General features: G+C 37.5%; 1 protein-coding gene across 1 annotated transcript in view; it reads right to left on the reverse strand.

The window, feature by feature from the left end:
• Positions 1-21,040, reverse strand: part of SLC9C1 (solute carrier family 9 member C1) — a gene marked incomplete at its 3' end in the record, with an annotated part of 82,271 nt that overhangs the window by 46,233 nt on the left and 14,998 nt on the right. Inside the window, exons 6-12 of the mRNA XM_084232660.1 lie at positions 19,529-19,690; positions 16,854-16,953; positions 12,955-13,098; positions 11,658-11,832; positions 4,479-4,560; positions 2,370-2,536; positions 312-437 (exon numbers count right to left, since the gene is read on the reverse strand). Of these exons, the coding sequence (XP_084088786.1) occupies positions 312-437; positions 2,370-2,536; positions 4,479-4,560; positions 11,658-11,832; positions 12,955-13,098; positions 16,854-16,953; positions 19,529-19,690 (956 nt within the window). The remainder of the gene's footprint in view (positions 1-311; positions 438-2,369; positions 2,537-4,478; positions 4,561-11,657; positions 11,833-12,954; positions 13,099-16,853; positions 16,954-19,528; positions 19,691-21,040) is intronic.

Below are 21,040 nucleotides of genomic sequence, written 5' to 3' on the forward strand. Positions count from 1 at the left end.
GATCCAGAGATGGGCTGTGTCATGGAACTTATCACTTAACACATCTGAAGATCAAGTTCAGTTGTAATTCCTGCTGTTGGGACTGCTGAAATTCCCAATTCCTCATAATAAAAAAAATTTTATTTAACTTGAGAGAATTTCTTTTTTTTTCTTTTCTTTTTCTTTGTAGTTAAGTGGGCTCTAAGACAATGTCAAACTTTGCTTTGCCTTTGTGATCAACCTATTAAGCTACCCCAGGTGCACATAAAAGATGTCTTCAGTGTAATTTTACACTTAAAAATAATTTTAAAATAGGAAAATATGGTACTAACTACTTGTGCTGACAAGAGACGCCTGCTCGCCAGCTGCGTGGCTTCAACGTTAAGGGTATGATCGATTTCCTTGTTACAATCAGGACACTTCACCTTTGGATGTTCTGTTATTGCCTCTTGGCTCAACTAAGTAAAACACGAATCAGAAACAAAAAATAGCACATGAATGTTAACATAATGTTTAGCATTAACCTAATGCAATTCACGTAACAGTTCAGTGTGATAAAGTATAGAAAATCTGTTAGACACAGAAAAATGTTCAGATGAGTCTCATCATTTGGCACAGTTGTTGAGATATAAAATAATTGGCAGTTTGGGGGAGAAAGAGACACATCATATTTTTATCTTTACATGGCATCATTGACAGTTTACAAAAGCTGTCAGACATATGATCGCACTTCAAACCAGTGGATCTGAAAGTGTGATACCTGCCACCGCATCAGCATTGCGGGACTTGTTAGAAGTGCATGTTCTCAGATCGGCCCTTGACATACAGAGTCAGAAAACTGGAGGTAGGGTAGCAATCTCCGGTTTTACAAAAACGTTTAAAAATTCCACTGCAGCTAAAGTTTGACACTCTTTAATCTCTTAAAGTAGACTAGAAAGTGAACATGTTACTAAGAACTGGGAATATGGGTAACCAAATTTCACAGATGAGAAAAACTGAAATTTAGAGAAAAAGAAAAGATTTGCTCAAGACTCAAAACTACCTATTATAAGTCCAGATTTCCTAAGTCCAAGATCAATGTTCAATTTGCAATACTATAAGATCCCTATGTCTACACCACAAAGAGAAGAATGTGGTATTCAATCATCTGCCTTCGAAAACAAGTCAAGCACCTAAGTGCCTCAACACTGACTCTGCATTAGAATCAGCTGAGTAATGATTAAAAATACAGATTCCTGTACGCTCCCCAGTATCTACATCAGAATCTCCTGGGTAGAGTCTGGAAATTTATATAGCTATTTCAGTTTCTAGAAATATTTTATTTTTACAGAATTTTAAAATCATTTTTTAAATTAAGGTAAGATTGGTTCATAATACTGTATATGATTCAGATATATAGACTCCTGCCTTTTCAGATGTATATCAATCCCTATTTTTAATGTCTGTGGTTGGGATGCAACCACACCAGCAAAAAGCCACGGTCATGTATTGGGAGTTGTTGGAAGTTATAATTATTGGGTGCTACTAGAAAGAAAACTCTCAATCTTTGTCTCATCCAGAAATCCTGGCTGTATTACTATAGGCAGAAGGCTTGTCTCTAAGTCCCCATAAGGAACCTTAACCAATGTTTAGGAGATATGAAATGAATTTCAGTGAATCCTATTTCACAGGGACCAATTATCTTGCATCCATACTCCTAGAAGTTGGCCCTTTATATTGTGTGATGCAGAAAATCGCTGCACTGGAAACTGAATATGACATAGGAGATGAACACAGCAATAGTGGCATTGAGAAAATCCCAGAACAATTTCATTATTTCTTCTTTTTGCAACCATGACTGCCTGGTAAATTACACATGTACTCTTAAATGAATAAAAAGTCTCATTCAGAAATCCTAAGATATAGCATAGAAGCAGGTGATATCTCACCCACATTTATACTTATGACATTGTCTTGGAATTCTATATTTTATTAACAAATAATATTCACTTCAAGCTAGTCTAACAAGTTGCATGTACAATAGCCTAAACAAATGTTGAAAAAGAATAAGGCACCTCTCAATCTGGTCAAACAGGAATCACAGTTTCTAAGACTCACTCTCCTCTTTTTATGCTATCTTTTAGAGGTGTTCCCAGACACTATGCTTACTTTTGAATTTACAAAATATGTTTTCTATATATTCAAAGGTGTTGTCACTTCTGCTTTGCTCCACAGTGATCACAAAATTCCTTAAGATCCTCTCCTTGCTATTATGGCAAAATGAGTTACCCATACAGCTTTTCTAGCAACTACATGTCTTAAATGGTCAATTTTTATTTATGACATTTGTACTTATTTGAGGACAATCACATCTTTTTGAAGGATAAATTTAAACAACAGATATCACTTACTGCATATGGGTTTTGTAGTTTAATTGCTTGCTCAACAGTGTTCCAATCCGCATTAGCAAGATCTTTATCAAATTTGAGTGCAGAGACTGTAGATTTGGTTAGCTCTTGAAAATGTTGAAATGTATGATGAAATGATTTATATTTTGTTGATATGTCATCATGAAGCCCTTTAATACAAATAGCACAACTTATATGGTAGGGATAGTTTTGATATATATTAAAAGCTTCCTCTCATAATCATTCATTTTTAATCCCAATACAAATTGTTTAATAATGAGGATGCTAACAATTTCAAACTTTTATGGTTTCATACTCCTCACAAAACCTGGGGTGCTTCATCACCATAGTGAGTATGTATTGAATGCTTGAGCTGGAAAAACACATCTCAATATTTTGCATGCATTAAGTGTTTTGAGGTGAGTTTTTTCACAGGTGAGGAGCAGAGGTGTGTTGATTAATTTTAATGTGTCAACTTAACTTGGTGCTCAGAAATTTGGCTAAACATTTTTCTGGCTATGCCTGTGGAGGTGTTTCTGTATGAGAAGAAAATGTAAATTGGTAAACTAAGTAAAGCACATTGCCTTTCCCAATTTGGTCTCTCATCATCCAATCCAGTGGAGGCCTGAACAGAAGAAAAGAGCAAGGAAGAGAAGTTAACTCTTTCTCCTCCTGACGACTCTCTAGCTAGAACATTAGTCGTCTCCTACCATCACATTTGATTGGAACTTGTATCATTGGCTTTCCTGGTCTTTAGACTGCAGATCTTGGGACTTCTTATCTTTCATAATAACATGATTGCTATTAAAATAATAGAATGTTAGAATAATCTCTTTATATATAGACATAGATATATATCATATATATATATATTTCATCAGAGTTTCTTTGGAAAAGCAAAATGTTCCATGAGCAAATGCTCACTGCTCTCTGTGCAAATAAACACATTCCACAGTGAGAACTTTAGTTTATTTGTCCACTAGTAGAATCTACAATGCTCTTTGTAAAACTTTCCCTCTTTAATCTGTTTTTCCCATTTTATAATGTTAGGGCTCAGAGAAAAAAACCCCAAAGATTTTATTGTAAATATAAAAAGGGAAGGGAAACGGCAGTGTGATATTGTCCACAAAGATGAAGTTTCAGATCAATAAAAAATGCCAGTGGTGTGAAGCTCTGTAACAGAAAGGGAGTTGGAGTTGTTAAGAATGTAATGAATTTAAAGCATCAAGGTTATTTTGCTTCTAGTTCTTTATAACTGCCTTTACCTAGTTTTGTGACCTTTGGGTAGAACTTTGAACTCTCTCAATCTCAATTTCCCAATTGTTAAAATGTAGAGGGGTAAAACAGGCATAGTGAATAATGCAATTGCCTCCTAAACTGCTATTTCCACTTCTATTCTCCTCAAACCCCTTTTAGTCATGCACAGAACTAGAGTTGTCTTTTAAAGAGGATAATTGTGTAACAACACTTACTTGTTTAAAACCAAACAAGGAATTTCTTTTGCCCCTAGAATAAAATACTAAAACCCAAGGCTCGCCATGATCTAGCTCCTCCTACCTCTCCATCTGTCCTTTTTCCAGCACCCGCACTGTTCACAAACCTTCTTTCCTAGAAGGTTTCTAACTTCTCAGTTTCTAGATTCTTCAGGAATGGAGCGCCTATTGTATTTTCTGTCTTATTTATACATGATTTGTTTATTGTCCTGCACACACGACTGATAGTAAATACCTTATTTGGTGTGTTTGCTATTTCTCTTCTTTCCAAAGTAAACTCCATCAACTCAGAAGTCTTGTCTGTTTTCATAATGCATCACTATTAGAAGCGCCTGGTGTTTTAGGAGGCTTTTCATAAAAGTTTGCCAGATATTTGAAAAAACTTACTGTATTATTTTATTTACATTTCATTAAACTTATATTTGTTCACTAATATAAATAAGTAATCTTTTATAATATTTAGGCTATTGACTTAAACTATTCCTATGTCTTTAGATAGACATTTAATGAGATATCATTTGCTTTGTCCTTATATGATTTCTTTCTTCATTGTTAGCAATTCTTCAGCATATTTAGAATGTTTTTCTCTTTATTAAGAATATTATTTAGGAGGGCTTACCTAATTTATCAACTGCCATTGGCAAAATAAATCTGCTGATAATCAGGTTAATTAAGCATACTGACACACCATGAAATAATACCTAGAATTAAAGAAAAAATCAATGTAAGTATTCATGACAATGTCAAATGCTATATTGCCTTCTTATAAATGCAAATTAAGCTGGGTTGTACTAAGTCGATAGATGCTCATGGAAAGGGAGGAATTTGGATGTCAGTCCTGATGAAAGTACTATTGAGGATTCTCTTTACCTCCCTGCATGTATTTCATCTAAGCTTTTGTAAGCACACCAAACCCAGGACACATGTTTTCACAAGTAAACATACAGACACTGGGAAAAATACCTATCCTTAAATTCTGTCACTTCATCTCTTGGGCCATGGGAATATCCCTGCTATATCTTTGTCAGTTCTTTTTCACTATGCATATCTGCTTGTACATAGCACATAGTTCTTTGCTTAACATTACCAATGTATTTCTTTTTATTTATTTATTTATTTATATTTTTATGTTCCCCATACAATTGCGACCCCCTTATTTTGACCCCAATCCCTCCCCTCCCCGCACCCTACCCCCCATAGAGTGTCTCTGGTTCATAGTTTTTTTGTTGACTTTGATTTTTACTTTCTTATAGTTATTCTTTTTCCTGGTCCCTTATTTAAGTTTTCTAGATTCCTGCTCTGAGTGAGACCATCCGGTATTTTTCTTTTTCTTTCTGGCTTATTTCGCTGCGCATGATCCCTTCCAGCGCCATCCATGTTGCTGCAAATTGCATGTGTTCATCTTTTTTGAATGCTGAGTAATATTCCATGGTGTATATGTGCCACATCTTCTTGATCCAGTCATCTATTTTTGGGCATTTGGGTTGTTTCCAAAGCTTAGCTATTGTAAACAGTGCTGCTATAAACATAGGGGTGCAGGTGCCCTTTGGAATTGATGTTTCTGTGTCCTTTGGGTAAATACCTAGGAGTGGAATTGCTGGATCATATGGAAGTTCTATGTTTAGTAGGTCAAGAAATCTCCACACAGCTCTCCATAGTGGTTGGACCAGTTTGCACTCCCACCAACAGTGCAGGAGAGTTCCTTTTTCTCCATATCCTCCCCAGCATTTGTTGTTGCTAGTTTTTTTAATATGTGCCATTCTCACTGGTGTAAGATGGTATTTTAGGGTAGTTTTGATTTGCATTTTCCTGATTACAATGATGTTGAACATTTTTTCATATGCCTCTTGGCCATTTGCATTTCCTCTTTGGAGAAGTTTCTTTTTAGCTCTTCTGCCCATTTTTTTGACTGGATTATTTTCTTTGTCTTTGTTGAGTCTCATCAGCTCTTTGTAGATTTTTGTGATCAGTCCTTTATCATTAGTGTTGTGTGCAAAAATGTTCTCCCAGTCAGTGGGGTTTCTCTTTGCTTTTGTTATTGTCTCTTTTGCTGTGCAGAAGCTCTTTAATTTGATGTAGTCCCAGCTGTTTATCTTTGCCTTCACTATCACTGCTTTGGGGGATGTGTCTGTAAAGATGTCTTTGATGTGCATATCACGTAGTGTTTCGCCTATTTTTCCTTCTATGTATTTTATGGTTTCAGGCTTTATGTCTAGTTCTTTAATCCATTTTGAGTTGGTTTTTGTGTATGGTGTGAGGTAGTAGTCAAGCTTCATTCTTTTGCATGTAGCGACCCAGTTTTCCTAGCACCATTTATTGAACAAACTTTCTTTGCTCCAATGCATATTCTTTGCTCCTTTGTCAAACATTAGTTGACCATAAATCTGTGGGTTTATTTCTGGATTTTCTATTCGATTCCATTGGTCTGTATGTCTGTTCTTGTTCCAATACCATGCAGTTTTTATGATTATGGCTTTGTAGTATAGTTTGAAGTCTGGGAGTGTGATGCCTCCATTCCCTTCTTTTTTTTTCAGGAGAGCTTTGGCTATTTGGGGTTTTTGGTGATTCCATATGAATTTCATCAATAATTGTTCTATTTCTTTGAAGAATGACATTGAAATTTTTATTGGAATAGCATTGAATCTATATATTGCTTTTGGTAGGATGGCCATTTTAATAATGTTTATTCTTCCAATCCATGAGCAGGGGATGTCTTTCCATTTCTTTGTCTCTTCTTCTATTTCTTTTAACAGTGTTTTATAGTTTTCTTTGCATAGGTCCTTTACTTCTTTTGTTGGAATTATTCCCAAGTATTTGATTTTTTTTTGTTTTGATAATAAAAGGGATGGTTTTTTTTGATTTCTTCTTCTTCAGATTTATTGTTTGTGTATAGGAAGGCTACTGACTTTTGCGTGTTGATTTTGTATCCTGCCACTTTACTGAACTGATTGATGAGTTGAATTAGTTTTCCTGTGGAGTTTTTGGGGTTCTCTGTGTATATTATCATATCATCTGCTAATAGTGATAGTTTGACTTCTTCTTTTTCTATTTGGATTCCTTGTATGTCTTTCTCTTGTCTTATTGCTCTGGCTAGGACTCCCAGTATTATATTGAAAAGCAGTGGTGAGAGTGATATCCTTGTCTTGTTCCAGATCTTAATGGAAATGCTTTCAGCTTTTCACCATTGAGAATGATAGTGGCTGTTGGCTTGTCATATATGGCCTTTATGATGTTGAGGTATGTTCCTTGTATCCCAATAATTTCCAGGGCTTTTATTATGAATGGGTGTTGCACTTTGTCGAAAGCTTTCTCAGCATCTATTGATATTATCATATGGTTTTTATATTTCTTTTTGTTGATGTGTTGGATAACATTGATTGATTTTCGAATGTTGAACCATCCTTGTGTCCCTGGAATGAATCCTACTTGGTGGTGGTGAATTATCTTATGGATACATTGTTGGATTCTGATAGCTAAAATTTTATTGAGGATTTTTGCATCAGTGTTCATTAGGGAGATTGGCCTGTAGTTTTCTTTTTTTGTGTTGTCCCTGTTCGGTTTTATTACCAATATATTTCTGTCAAGTGATTCTCACCTGGGAAAAGAGAGCAACTCTGATGCTTTAATATGCTTGCTCTACCTCATACTTTGCCTCCATCACTGTCATTAAAGAGGAGTAGTTAGTGTCTTTGGTGTGTGACTTCATTTCTTTCTCCACCTCTATCTCAAGTTGTTGTCCAGGTGAGTGGAGTAATACTTATCATTCTCACACTATTCATTTCTGCTGAGTTACAAAATTTTTTTAAAAAAGATTTATTTATTTATACAAGCACTGGGTACAGTCAGAAGCGCAGGAGGGTGAGAGAATTCACCAGAGCCAGAACGGGGAGCAGAGCAGGCAGAAGGACTGAAGTACACTGCTGAGGGGAGCAGCGGGTGGCAGGAGAGGTCTGTGCGCCATGTGGGACTCTCCTCCAGTGGCCGGGGAGCAACCGGGGATCGAACTGGTGCTGCAGAGGCCGCGGGCAGCGTTGCAACCCAGCGCTCAACTGCTGCGCCACCAGGGAGGCCCTGAGTTACAAAATTTTGACTTTCATTAAGTTATGCTAATGCCCTTGCTGGTTCTCTGCTCTATTGTTACAGATTGAGGTTAGGTAGGGACAGAGTGTGAAACCACATCAAAGGCTTTGAAGCTTGCACAATACTAACACTTGGGAGAGGCTAAAGCATTGGTGGCCTGGGAGGCTTCATTGAATATTCTGATTTAATTCTTCAAAGAGGTAGTCCAAACATTGGTACTTAGAAAATCAAAGTAAAACCTACATTCATTGAAATGTACTTGTGTACTATTTGATGTCTTGATGGTGCATACATTCATAAAACCCTCAATCTTATTAACATGTAGAATATTTTCATATGTCTTGAAAAATTCTCTAATGCCCTTCCCAATCAAAGCCCCACAACAGAATTCTGAATTCTGGACCTATAGATAAGAAATGCTAATTTTTTTTTAAAGATTTATTTATTTATACAAGCACTGGGTACAGTCAGAAGCGCGGGAGGGTGAGAGAATTCACCAGAGCCAGAGCGGGGAGCAGAGCAGGCAGAAGAAGCGAAGTACACTGCTGAGGGGAGCAGCGGGCAGCAGGAGAGGTCTGCACGCCATGTGGGACCCTCCTCCAGTGGCCGGGGAGCAGCCGGGGATCGAGCTGGCGCTGTAGAGGCCACGGGCAGCTTTGCAACCCAGCGCTCAACCGCTGTGCCACTGGGAGGCCCAAGAATTGCTAATTCTTAAACCTTCATGTAAATGGAATTCTATGTCTCTGTAGCGGCAGGAAGGCCACAGAGCAGGACATCTAGGATCCGAGCAGACTGAGTAAAGGAGAGTCGTGGAGCCTTGGTGGCTTTCTTAGGCTTTTACTGAGCTTTACATACATGCATTGCAGCAACCAGGTACACGGCACGCAGGGATGCCCCGGGACCAGGAGGCCTCCAGGCCCCAGGCAAATCTTCACTCTGGGCTTCTCTGGCCTCTTTGTTTCCTTCTCTCTCCTGCTTCTGCTTTTCTTGGTGACTATCTCAATACTCCTCCCATGGCCCACAGAAGCAAATAAGATAACTTGCAACAATGTAACAACTGCAGGTACCCCATCAGGCAGAGCAATTTTAATGGTGGGAGGGCACAAAAGTCTGAAAAACCATTTACCTTACAATCCACCCCCTCAGGGTTTTCTGCCATACAATATATATACAAGTATATACACGTTTCCTTTAACAAACAAACACAGCAGCCATGGCCCACAAAGAAAATACAACAGAACACAAATAATTCCAGGCAGGGTACCAACCTAGTGGCAAAAGTCGATTATTGGCACCAGCAGATGATCCACCACTTCTGCTGTGGAAGGCACTGCTCATACGAGGAAGGAACCATCCGGCTGAGGTCTCTCCACAAGCCACACACCGCATCCACCCCCAGGATGCATTCACTCTTGGATTTGCGATTCTGTACTCTTTGGGGGTAATCGCCCAATCTTCAGGGTTTTCTGTCTGCGGCCACTCAGACACTTGGCTTTCATAGCCACCAATGCGACAAGCAGACCCCTGCACTCAGGCCAACCCATTGCACAAGCACATGGGTCCGGGATCCATGGATACAAGCTCCACATATGGCCTCTCTTGGGTCCCCACTTTGGCTGTGGGCTCCACTCCAAGCCATGTTCCCCACTTATCCCCCAAGGACGGGTTCCTCAACACCTCACCCTTACTCAGCAGTGAGCAGGGCATCACCCACAGGTGATTTTAAGAGACTCGCTGGCCTTCTTTACTTAGGCTGCTTAACAGCCGTTCAGGGCTTCCCAATCTCAGCACCAGCTTTTGCCTTTCTAAATAGGCTTTTTCCCTCTGCCTAGCTGCTGGGCAGTACACAGGCTGCTTTTGGCCATCAAGGCCCACTGGCCACCCACAGATTCCCATGTCTGGGGGTGTACAAACAATACCATCCTCCCCCAGGGTCCCCAAAACAGAACATTACCCTGCCGAAATTCCTCCACCTTCTGGCAGGATTGTAAGTCCAAGTCCATTAGTCTTTCCCTGCATCAGCACTGGCGAGCTCGGAATCGTGGTCCTTTCTTCCCCCAGGGTCTGCTGCCTCAGGGGTTGTTGGCTGGTACTCGCAGGGCCTCTCCTCCTCCACTTGAGGTCTTGTCCTGCAGCTCCCAGATCTTGTCCACCTCCTGGGCTCCTGCAGTGTCTTCAGACCTTCTCGCAGCTCCTGATTTCTGGTCACGACCTGTGCTGCCATGACCTGTCCAGCGTTGTCTCACAGTCTGCTCCTCAATCTATTCTGAGGTCTTCAGAGGGCTCCACACCCGTCTGCATCAGACCATCCTGCCGACTTATGCCAATTGTAGTGGCAGGAAGGCCATAGATAGGATATCTAGGATCCAAGCAGACCAGGTAAAGGAGAGTCGTGGCGCCTCGGTGGCTTTCTCAGGCTTTTATTGAGCTTTACATGCATTGCAGCAACCAGGTACACTGCACAGAGGGGTGCGGGGGCCAGGAGGCCGATGGGCCTCCAGGTCCCAGGCAAGTCTTCACTCTGGCATTCTCTGGCTGCTTTCTGTCCTTTTCTCTCCTGCCTCTCTCCTGCTTCTGCTTCTCTTGGTGACCATCTCAATACTCCTCCCATGGCCCACAGAGGCAAACAACACAACAATGTAACAATTGCAGGTGCCCCATCAGGCAGGGCAATCCTAATGGTGGGAGGGTAGAAAAGCCTGAAAAACCATTTACCCTACAGTCTCTTATTGTAGTTGTAATTTGAATTTCCCTGAAGTAATGGTGTTGAGCACTTTTAACGTGATTAAGTGAAATGTATTATTCTTTTTGAAGCATGTATTTAATTCTTTTGCTTATTTAAAACATTGGGTTGTTTTTATTACAAAATTGGAAAATTTATTTTGTCTGTGTATATGTAAAATATATATGTATCCTGGATATATTTTCTTAGTTTGTGCTTATCACCCATTCTGTAAAATTAACTTTTGGTGAGCAAATATTTTTAATATTGATGAAGTTCAAATTTATTTTTTATGTTTAAGAAGCTTTTGTTTACCCCAAGATTATAAAGGTATTTTCTTATGTTTTTTCCCAAAGTTTTAGAGTTTTAAGTTTTATATTTAAGTCGATGGTCCATCCTAAATCAGTTTTACATGTAACTTGAGATTAAAATAACTTTTATTTTTTCTAAATGAATACCCAGTTCTTCAGCACCATTTATCAAACAGACTCTCCTTTCCCTGATTGAACTGCTTTGGTATATTGGTTAAAAACGATTGACTCTATGTGAGTCCTGTCTGGATTATTTTATTTTATTTATGTATTTTTATGACAACCTAATCAACTTAAATACCATATCTTTGTGATAAGTCCTGATATTAAGTATTATAAGTATTCTAATTTTGTTCTTACCCAATATTTCACAGCTATTCTAGGAGTAAAAGTAAAAACATTTGTTGACTTCATATTCTGTATCAGATATTTTTTCAATGATTCCTAAGCTTTAATTCATTTAATATTTATTATAGACCTATTGATAGGAATGTGGTAAAGGAATTTAAGGATCCATAAGGTAGAATAGGGAAGAGGAAAGTTGTTTTTCTTTCCTCCCCAATCTTGTCATCATAGCTAAGTCTCCACCACAGCCCAAGTAGAGTTGAACTACCTATTTACAAAAACTTTTATTAGCACAGTAACAGTTTTTATAAAATATTTAAAAATATATAGTTTCCTTTACTTGAGATTTTTCTCTCTCAGATCCAAGAGCAGTGTCAGAGTAGGCAAACAGAAGGGCCATATTTATATTAGGTGTCCCTTTCATTTCACTCCAGACCACGATGAATGCCCAGCGCCAGCTGAAGCCATGACCAAGGCGAGACAAAAGAGGACTCATGACTAAGAAAACCACAAGTCTAAAAGACAAAAAAAAAAAAAAAAAATGCCTGTCATAGAAATTCCTTTCTAGTTTATGCCTATCGATTCCCTGTAGAATCACCCACTTGACAAATAAGCTATCTTTCACAGACATTTTGGCATGGCACCAAAGGAGGGCAGAGGACATTCCACAGACAGACATGCCAAGAGAAGGACATTATTCATTGTTCCTTCTGCTAGGTGAGCTGTACGGCAATGCAAGTCATCATTCAGTGGTGCATCTTAATGGTGCAAAAAAAAAAAAAAAAAAAAAAGGGCTAGAGAGGTTTTGTAGCTCTATTCTGAATCCCAAGAAGAAATAAAAGCAAACTGATTGAATGAGAGAAAAATTTCCTCCTTTTCTTTTTTTCTATAGGTTATGGTCTTGCTGAGTCTGTCCAATATAGTTTATTTCTATTTATTCTTTCAGTCACACTTTGTTTCCAAGTAATTTGGAATTACCATACCAAGTAATTTCCACTTATTTGGCACCAACTGACTTGATGTCAACTCCCAACTAATTTTCTTAGTGGAAGTAGAATGTTAGTAACTTGAGTGATGGAGATAAAAGAACTGTGAAACTCCAGTTATGGCGTTTATCCTTTTATCTCATTTTCGGTTACTTGGGTAGATTCTTTCCTTAACATTGCAAAAAGGGGGTTATAAAAATCATTTAAAAAGGAGACATTTACAGAGATTTCCTTATCACTGAAAAAAATCTAGTTCCAACTATAATTTAATTAATAGGAAATTATTTGTTATACAGTATTAAGCAAAACAAGCTAAATTTTTATTTTATGATTGATTTGTTTAACTTCATGAAATTTCATAGAGAAAAAAACACTGGACAAGTGTATATAGATATTAATAGTGGTTTTTTTGTTAGTGAGATTATGAACTTTTTTCTTCATAATTTCAAAAAAAGTTAATGTACTTGCTTGCATTGCTTTGAAATAGTTTAAAATAAAAAAATTACTAAGCACTAATTTGCTGATAATTTCTTGGAAAGTGTTAAGAGTCAACTTTTCATTCAAACGTATGAAACATTTTTATTATATAAAATAATACAGTCAGGTTTACTCAATTTCTTACAAATCCAAAAGTTCAAAAATCACTCTTACCTTAAAACAGTAAGTGTGAAATAGATGTTTAATGAATAATATATATCAGAAAATGATATATATAGGTAGGTACGTGCAGGAATTAGAAGTCCAATGAAAGTGAAAACCATAAGAAAAGCAACAAATGATAGACAATTCCAGAATCTGCATTTTCAGAAAAAAAAATAGTTAATTGTAGCTAATTAATCTAACATATTGCAAAGCTTATCTTTGCATTGTGCTAAGAATTATATCAAGAAAATAAAGATACATATAAAGATACATTTACCAACTCTGAGCGGTCTTGTAATTTAACTGGGGAGAAAGCAATAAAGTAAGTAAATAATTTTAAAACAATTTAAGCCAGTTTATATTGCAAGTAAATCAGTGTTTTTCTTTTTGAAGTCACTGAAAGAGATGGATAGGTTGTGGCTATGCTACTTGACAGAACTCAATTGGCACCAGGGTTGACATAGCTGTAAATACTGACTATATGCTGTCCTTGTATCATTGCAAAGGGTTAAAACCATTTATTAAAAAAAAGTGTACTGAACTGCTAGTTTGATTTACATAGTGATAAAATTAAACACTGGCCTAAAATCTAGCTAGCACTTAAAATATGTGAATTAATCTTTTATTCACATTAATGCCCTTTGTCAATTCTTTATTTGAGATTTATGAGCATGTGCTTTTTTCAAATACTCCAGAACCCAGGAAGACTCTGCATCAATCTCAGGCAAAGCAGTTTGAGAAAGTGCACTCAAATATCAATATTGATCAGTTTTGGGTGTTTGTACCATAGCAAGCTACTTAAAAATTACTTCTTGTTATTCTATATATTTCATGTGTTTAAAGTCAACATGTTAGTTATATTTATAGCAAAATAAATAGAAAAGATTTAAAGGCGTGTGAATAACATCTTATGAAAGCAGGGTAGCTTGGTTTTACCTGTATACTGCCAAGCTCTGTTCCTGAAACCCTTTCAAGATAATTTTGCCCCTTCTACAGACGGACTAGCCGCTTCTGCCAGTATACAAGGAAGAGCACTAATATATTGAGTAAGCACATTTCAAGAATAGAAACACAAGAGCACAAAGCCCAAATAGGCACTGTTTGAGGCATGTCTTGAGACTAGTAAAGTCTCTTCATAATCTTAATTTCAAGAAATTTACTAACAGTGTGGCTAGAGCAGGGTGGGAGAGGTAGAAATGAATCACAGATGTAACAAGTGGGTCATATAAGAGAATTTTGTTTGCCATTAAAAAGCTGACTTGTAGCCAAGTAAAATGAAAATTTATTATATGGCTTTAAACAAAATAAGTGATCTGGGTAAGAACGAAGTGAGGCAGGATCAGTGAAAAACCATTAACCGATGCATTATCATTTCAGTGTGCTTGCAGAAATGTTAGAAGTGGAGTGCAGACCTAAAGGGGATAAGTGGAAACGAGGTGGAGGATGCATCTCCCCTTCAGGGAGCAGTGTGAACCTGCTGTAGATTGTTGCAGGAGATAGTGGATTTACTACTCTTGTCTTAGATTTCTACTATCTTGGAGAGCAGCAGCTGTTACATATCATATTTTAGATAGTAAATTTCTTGAAATTAAGACTATGAAGTGGTTCTTTCTTTTTTAAAAATATTTTTATTTATTATTGTTACTAGCAATAAAATATAATTGCTAGCCCTGTGCACAGATGTTTGAGGGAGGCTTGATTCTGTGGGATTCAGTGACCACACCGTATTAAAGGAAAAAGGATTTACTGTGAGCAACAGAGGCGATGTGCGAGCAAAATTATAAACAGTGCCCCAAACCCAACCAAACCGATGAATATGCATACATACTGTACAGTTTCCTCAGAAATCAACATCACGGAGGCAAAGATTCAGCACTCCGGAGAACAGCACGGGAGACGTATCCAAGTCCAACAGCTGCGAACCGCAGCAGCTGGGCGACCACTGTGTTTTTATCTCCCGAGGTCGGATATGGCCAGTATCCAAGCTCAGGGATTCATGGTGGGCTGGTCACGTTTCTGTGCACGACACCCGGTAGTTACATAACCAGCCATGTTTCTTGGTGGTCCTGGACATCATGAACAGTTACATAACCAGCCCTATCTTTTGGCTCCTGGTCCGGGCGCTGGCCAGGCTCCTGGATCAGGGGGCCAAAAGGTGGTCGCACATCTTCCGATGTCCCCGGCAAAACGACATTAACACTTTATTTTCCTACAATTATTTATATATTTTTTAAGATTTTTTTTTATTTATACAAGAGCTGGGGTACAGGCTAGAGGCATAGGGGGGTGAGACGATTCACCAGAGACAGAGTGGGGAACAGAACAGGCAGACTGACGAAATACACTGCTGAGGGGAGCAGCCGGTGAGGCAGGAGAGGTCTGCCGCACCATGTGGGAATCTCCCTACCACCCAGGAATCAAACACGCGCTGCAGAGGCTGCGGACAGCTTCACAGCGCTGTGCTCAACCTGCTGCGCCACCAGGGAGGCCCAGAAGTGGTTCTTTCTATGACCATGTAAGTGGATGGCTGCTGAAGTATGGCGGTAGATCTGTTCATAGAGGAAAGAAAGTCCAGGAACTGAAAGAGGAGGGAACGGAAGAATCACCTATCGCCTGACATCACTAAGAATGGTGATAGGGTAATGATGGGGAAAGTCACCAGGACAGAGGAGCCAACATCTTTATAAATTGAAAGGTGTTGACTAAGTGACTTTAGAGATTATTAGAGTCAAGACAGTGAAGATGGTATAATCTGATATCATGAACTTTGAAAGTGGGTTCTTCTGTGGAATAAGGAGAAAGAATAAAACTTTGAGGTACAGGTAAGTCACCTACCTCAACTCTAAATTCAGAGTGCCAGGGAGACAGACGCGAAAGAAATCATGACTTATAAAGAATACACGGAAAGTGATATCTTCAGGGAAGATGCAGCTTTCAGTTGGAGCAAAAAGGGGAAGGGAGCTTTCAGAATCACTTCCCTTGGATAGAGTTAAACAATTTCACAAGATTCTTAATTCTTCCTATGACTTTAACCCAATTCTGTTTAGCTGCTGGTGCAATTGACTGCCATTGCAATTGCCATGATATTTTAGTGAGGTGATCCAAAATTTTCTAAGACCTAACACTTCTAAGCTTCTGAGTTATGAATTTATTCTATCTTTTATAACATTCTCCCAATCTCCAAAAACCATTGATAACATTAGGGGTTGTGGTAACACATATGTTGCCATTGTGTGATTTATGTCAAGTTCCCACCTTGTGTATAGGAGCATTACAGAAAGCACCCTTGTAGACTGACATATATCCCTCTAACCCTTCAGCTAAGTGTCCCTGAGCAGGGACAATTTGTACATTTCTAGTGAAATATGTCTTACTTATATTTAATTTGACTATCCTTTCTTTAATAGCACTGCCAAACTTCATCAAATGCCCTAGATTCATTGTTTTATTTGTTTAATATTTTACATTGTTTGTAAAATATTTGTCTTCCATTCTAGTTGCAATGCCATGCTGAGATAAATTGGATCCTATGTCAAAAAGAATTATCTGTGATATTTATTTCATCTTTATTTACATTTTTAAAAATACTTTTCACCATGGCTTTTTGCATTTATTTTCATTTTTAAAGAAAATATCACATTAAAATATTTATCTTGATTACTGATTTTTTTGGTCATCCTATCAAATTTTGTGTTTGTGAGGAGTGTCCCACTTGCTTGAGACTTGAGAATCAACATGAACTCCAGGTGAGTTTATAAAATTTTGCTAAAATATGAGGATTTGAAGCACAAGCAATAGTTTTCAGTTAGTATCTTACTTAGACCATGCAGATATAGATAGTTACTATTACAGTATTATTGCTTCCAGTGTATTGAATATGAAACCAAGTGAAAATGTCAGTCACTCACTCAAGAAGAAATGTTTCAACTCCTGGTTTAAGACTTGCAGAATTTAAAAAGAGTCCCATGATTGCCAGGGTAAATATTCCAGACATTCCAACTAGTTCACCTATTTTTAAAAAGAAATGAAGTGTTAATTTGACATCAATAGTGGCAACAATTTTATCAGAAGTAAAAATAGCACACATCTTGATAGTACTGTGACTTTAAAGAGAAGTTACTAGTTGGTTTCAATAGGGTAATACTACAAATTATTGTTACCCATCTTCACCCTACTCCCCCCTTCCACCCCGCCTCCTTCTTATCTGCTCTTCTGGATGGAAGAACATTTTGAATTGTTTTATAAAATTTCTAAGCCAAAATAAATCTTTGGTATCATTGTGTGTGAGTCATATAATGATACATTTTAATTTGATGAAATTAGATATAATAGTATTATTATCAAACTGCTGGGTCTTCCCATCCAACAATGGGAAATTACAAGATTTGTATTTTTTATTTTAGTCCTGGCTGTAGTTGGTTTTTAAACTAGAAACAAACATTTTTGTTAGTCATTTTGAGTAATTAAAGAAGGGGAAACAACTGCAGACAAAGGTATTTGAAGGACATCAAGTATTGGACTACTGATAGTACTGTGTCAGGTAATGGTGGAATTTGGAAAATATTTATGATTATTATCTTAAAGGTACTAGTAACAAATACTAAGTTAGAGCAGCGTGAAAGTCCTTTTATATTAGGATTATATTACTCTGTGTCCTCAGTTCATGAAACTCTGCCTTAAAAATTTTCTTACTAATATATTATTGAGATGATATTTTGACTTTAAAAATTTTATATTATTTCCTTGGATATAACCCTTAATCTTAAGTCTATGTTTACTGACTAAAGGAATTAGAAGAAATTATATTTTGCTGCGATATATTTTTGTAGGCATTTGGGTGTAGACATTTGAAGTATCATATGATGAGTATACTTGTATTGACTAATCATTCCTGTAACCCTACTAGATTATAATTGACTTTAATTAATTAGGAAGCTTTGAGATCCTATGTTCTACCTTCCTTCCTCAGATATGAAAATAATGAATATTTTTGCTCTAGAATTTCTAATAAGTTTATCTCTGTCTCAACTTACTCAATTTTGTATTTTGCAGCAAACATTTGTAGTTTTCTATGTTTAAGTCCAAACTCTTAAATTTCTCTCTTTATACTTTGTAGTTTTTTACCAATATAAAGAGAATCAAATTTTCATTATATTTTCTAAGTAGTTACTGCTAGTTCCTAAGAATTCTACTCAATTGAGTGTGTGTGTGTGTGTGTGTGTGTGTGTGTGTGTGTCGGTGTGTGGTATCTTACTCAAACTATTCAAGAGACTTGATGCTTTACTTTACTAAGTAACTCACTTGGGTTTTCTTTTTTTTTTTTTTTATTTATTTTTTTTTTTTAGAGGCATGTTTTTCTTTATTTGTTTGCTTGTTTGTTTTTGTTTTGTTTATACATGCACTGGGTACAGTCAGAGGCGCGGGAGGGTGAGAGAATTCACCAGAGCCAGAGCGGGGAGCAGAGCAGGCAGAAGGACCGAAGTACACTGCTGAGGGGAGCAGCGGGCGGCAGGAGAGGTCTGCGCACCATGTGGGACCCTCCTCCGGTGGCCGAGGAGCAGCCGGGGATTGAACCGGCGCCGCAGAGGCCGCGGGCAGCTTCGCAACCCAGCGCTCTACCGCTGCGCCACCGGGGAGGCCCATCACTTGGGTTTTCTATGTAATCTAAAATGTATGAACATCATTTCCCCCCTTATTGCATTATTTAGAGTTTCCAGATTAATTTTAATCATGAATATAAAAAGTTGATTTTATTCCAAAATGTAATGGAAAGACAGACATGGTCTAGGTGTTACTGCACATGCTAACTCCAAATCATTTATATGAATTAACAGCTGAGTTGAACTTGATCTGATTCTGAAACAGTGATGTGGCTAATTATCAATATTAGTCATACTTCTCTGATGAGGGAGTGGTAGTAAATGGATTAATAACATTTATAATTTTTCTAATATTTAGTGTCACTCAATCTGTAACTTGAATATTGATTTCTGATGTGATTGAAGAGTAACCCAGAAAAAATATAATTTAATTTTAGGCACTTCAAATAATTTTTTAAGGCCATCCTTTTCAAATCAGCATTTAATAACATTGTGATTAAACAATGTTTGGAATTTTATTGAAATATTCTTCTAGTCTAGTCATTTCTAGAAATGATCTACATGTATATTGTAAAGAAGATGCATTCTGCTTTGGAGGTAGAATTCTTTATGTATCTTATGAAATAAGCTTTTACCCATTTATCTTTTACAATACCTATACTTATATTTTGCCCAATTAGTTATAAAATTCTCTGGGAAAGTCATGACAAATTATCTCATTGTAATAATGGTTTTGTCAAATTCTTTTGTCTGTTGTAATGGTATTTGATATATATGTGTGTGATATACATATATATCGGTGTATTGTTTTTTGTAGTGCAAGATGAATATTTTCCATGTTTTGATGAATTATTTTAACAAAAATATTCCTTCCAGATTAGTTGAATATTTTTTGACCAAGTTTTGCTTGACGTATATTACCCCATAATTTTATTTTGAAATTTTCTATGTCATTTGACTTCAGGAATAGGCCCCTCACTTACTAATATAAAAGATAAGGTACATAGTTGAAGAGCTGAAATTTATATGATGGACATCATCAACAAAAGCAGTAGCCATCCACCGTTGAATCAGATTTGAACCTATCATTCCAAATAATGCACTTGCTATAAAATTTGACCAAGTGCTCTCCACGACTTTATAGGCTGCAAGAGAGAAAAGAAAAAATAATTAAGAACGTAATTGCCCTTATTTTAAGAGATATTCTGGGTCAACTTTTCTTTCTGTCATTATCTTTACAAATGGTTCATTGCCTTTGGAGCAGATTTCTGTATTTTCTTATTCCTAAATTGAAGGAGTTTCTTTACAAATGCTGATAATCACACTTAAATCTGTAAAATTTAATCAGTTTAGTTTAAGAGATTTTTCCAGTCAATATGTAAGGAATATATATATTTATTCATTGCCAACCAGTATAATAAATTTTGGAGCTATGGTAATGAACAAGAAGTAGAACATCTTTAAACTCAGGGAACTTGCCTTCTAGATCTAACAACACACACAGGAAACAGGTGACTGAACCTCCTGTACTACCTTGACCACCACACTGACTGGCTCACTATTTCTGGGCACTTCATTTATTTGCAATTCATTTCCATGACAAACAATGCTGCAGTGTGTGATCCTGAAGAAGAAATACTCCACGAATAGATTGTTGCTCTTTTGTTGATATTGCTATATTTTGCCAAATTGCTTTCTATGATCATGTTGTTGCTCTTCCCAGGGAATAGGAAGCCTAAGTAAACCCTTCCTTGATAGCCTCAGAATCAGGCAAACATAGTGAGAGGAAGTCCTTTATTTATTTATTTATTTATTTATTTATTTATTTTTGTGGGACCCTCGCCGGAGGCCGGGGAATGAACCGGCGCCTCAGAGGCTGCGGGCAGCCTCGCAGCCCAGCGCTCAACCACTGCGCCACCAGGGGAGGCCCAAGGAGCAAAATTTGATTCCCAGAGGAAAGTGGGTCCTGGAGTCAGCAAGACCTGAAGGGTCTACTCCCACAGAACAGGTGGAGAGCACGATCAAAGCCCACACAAGACTGGCTGGCAAAAAAGCAGCAAGAACCACCACAACAAAAATAAAGCTCAGTTTGGGGAAGTAAACCCTAGCACTGAGCTCAGAGGTGGCAAATTGTAGTAGAAAGAATCCTTTCATGAATTCTTGTCCATAAATGTCTACTAGTGGGGAGCACACTAAGAGAGCTGAGAAGATTTAGATTCTTATCTGTCTCATCCCAAGGCTGAATGAGAGCCATGATTTCTAGATTGGTCAAGAAAGCTGTATCACCTGTACAGATAGTGTGAACCTGGGAGGAATTTTATGAATGAAGCTCTAGGACACATCTGCTTTAGGCATGGAGATGGGCATGATGATAATTTTGGGAGTTCAGCACCTCCTACAACTGAAACATAAGGATGGAGACTGACTTGGGTTTCAGAAGGATGCAGGGAACTGGAGGTAGAAGGACAAGCTTGAAGGGTGTTTGCTCCTTTAAA

This window comes from Talpa europaea (assembly GCF_964194135.1).
Source record: "Talpa europaea genome assembly, chromosome: 4".
In the NCBI taxonomy this organism is placed as follows: Eukaryota; Metazoa; Chordata; class Mammalia; order Eulipotyphla; family Talpidae; genus Talpa; species Talpa europaea.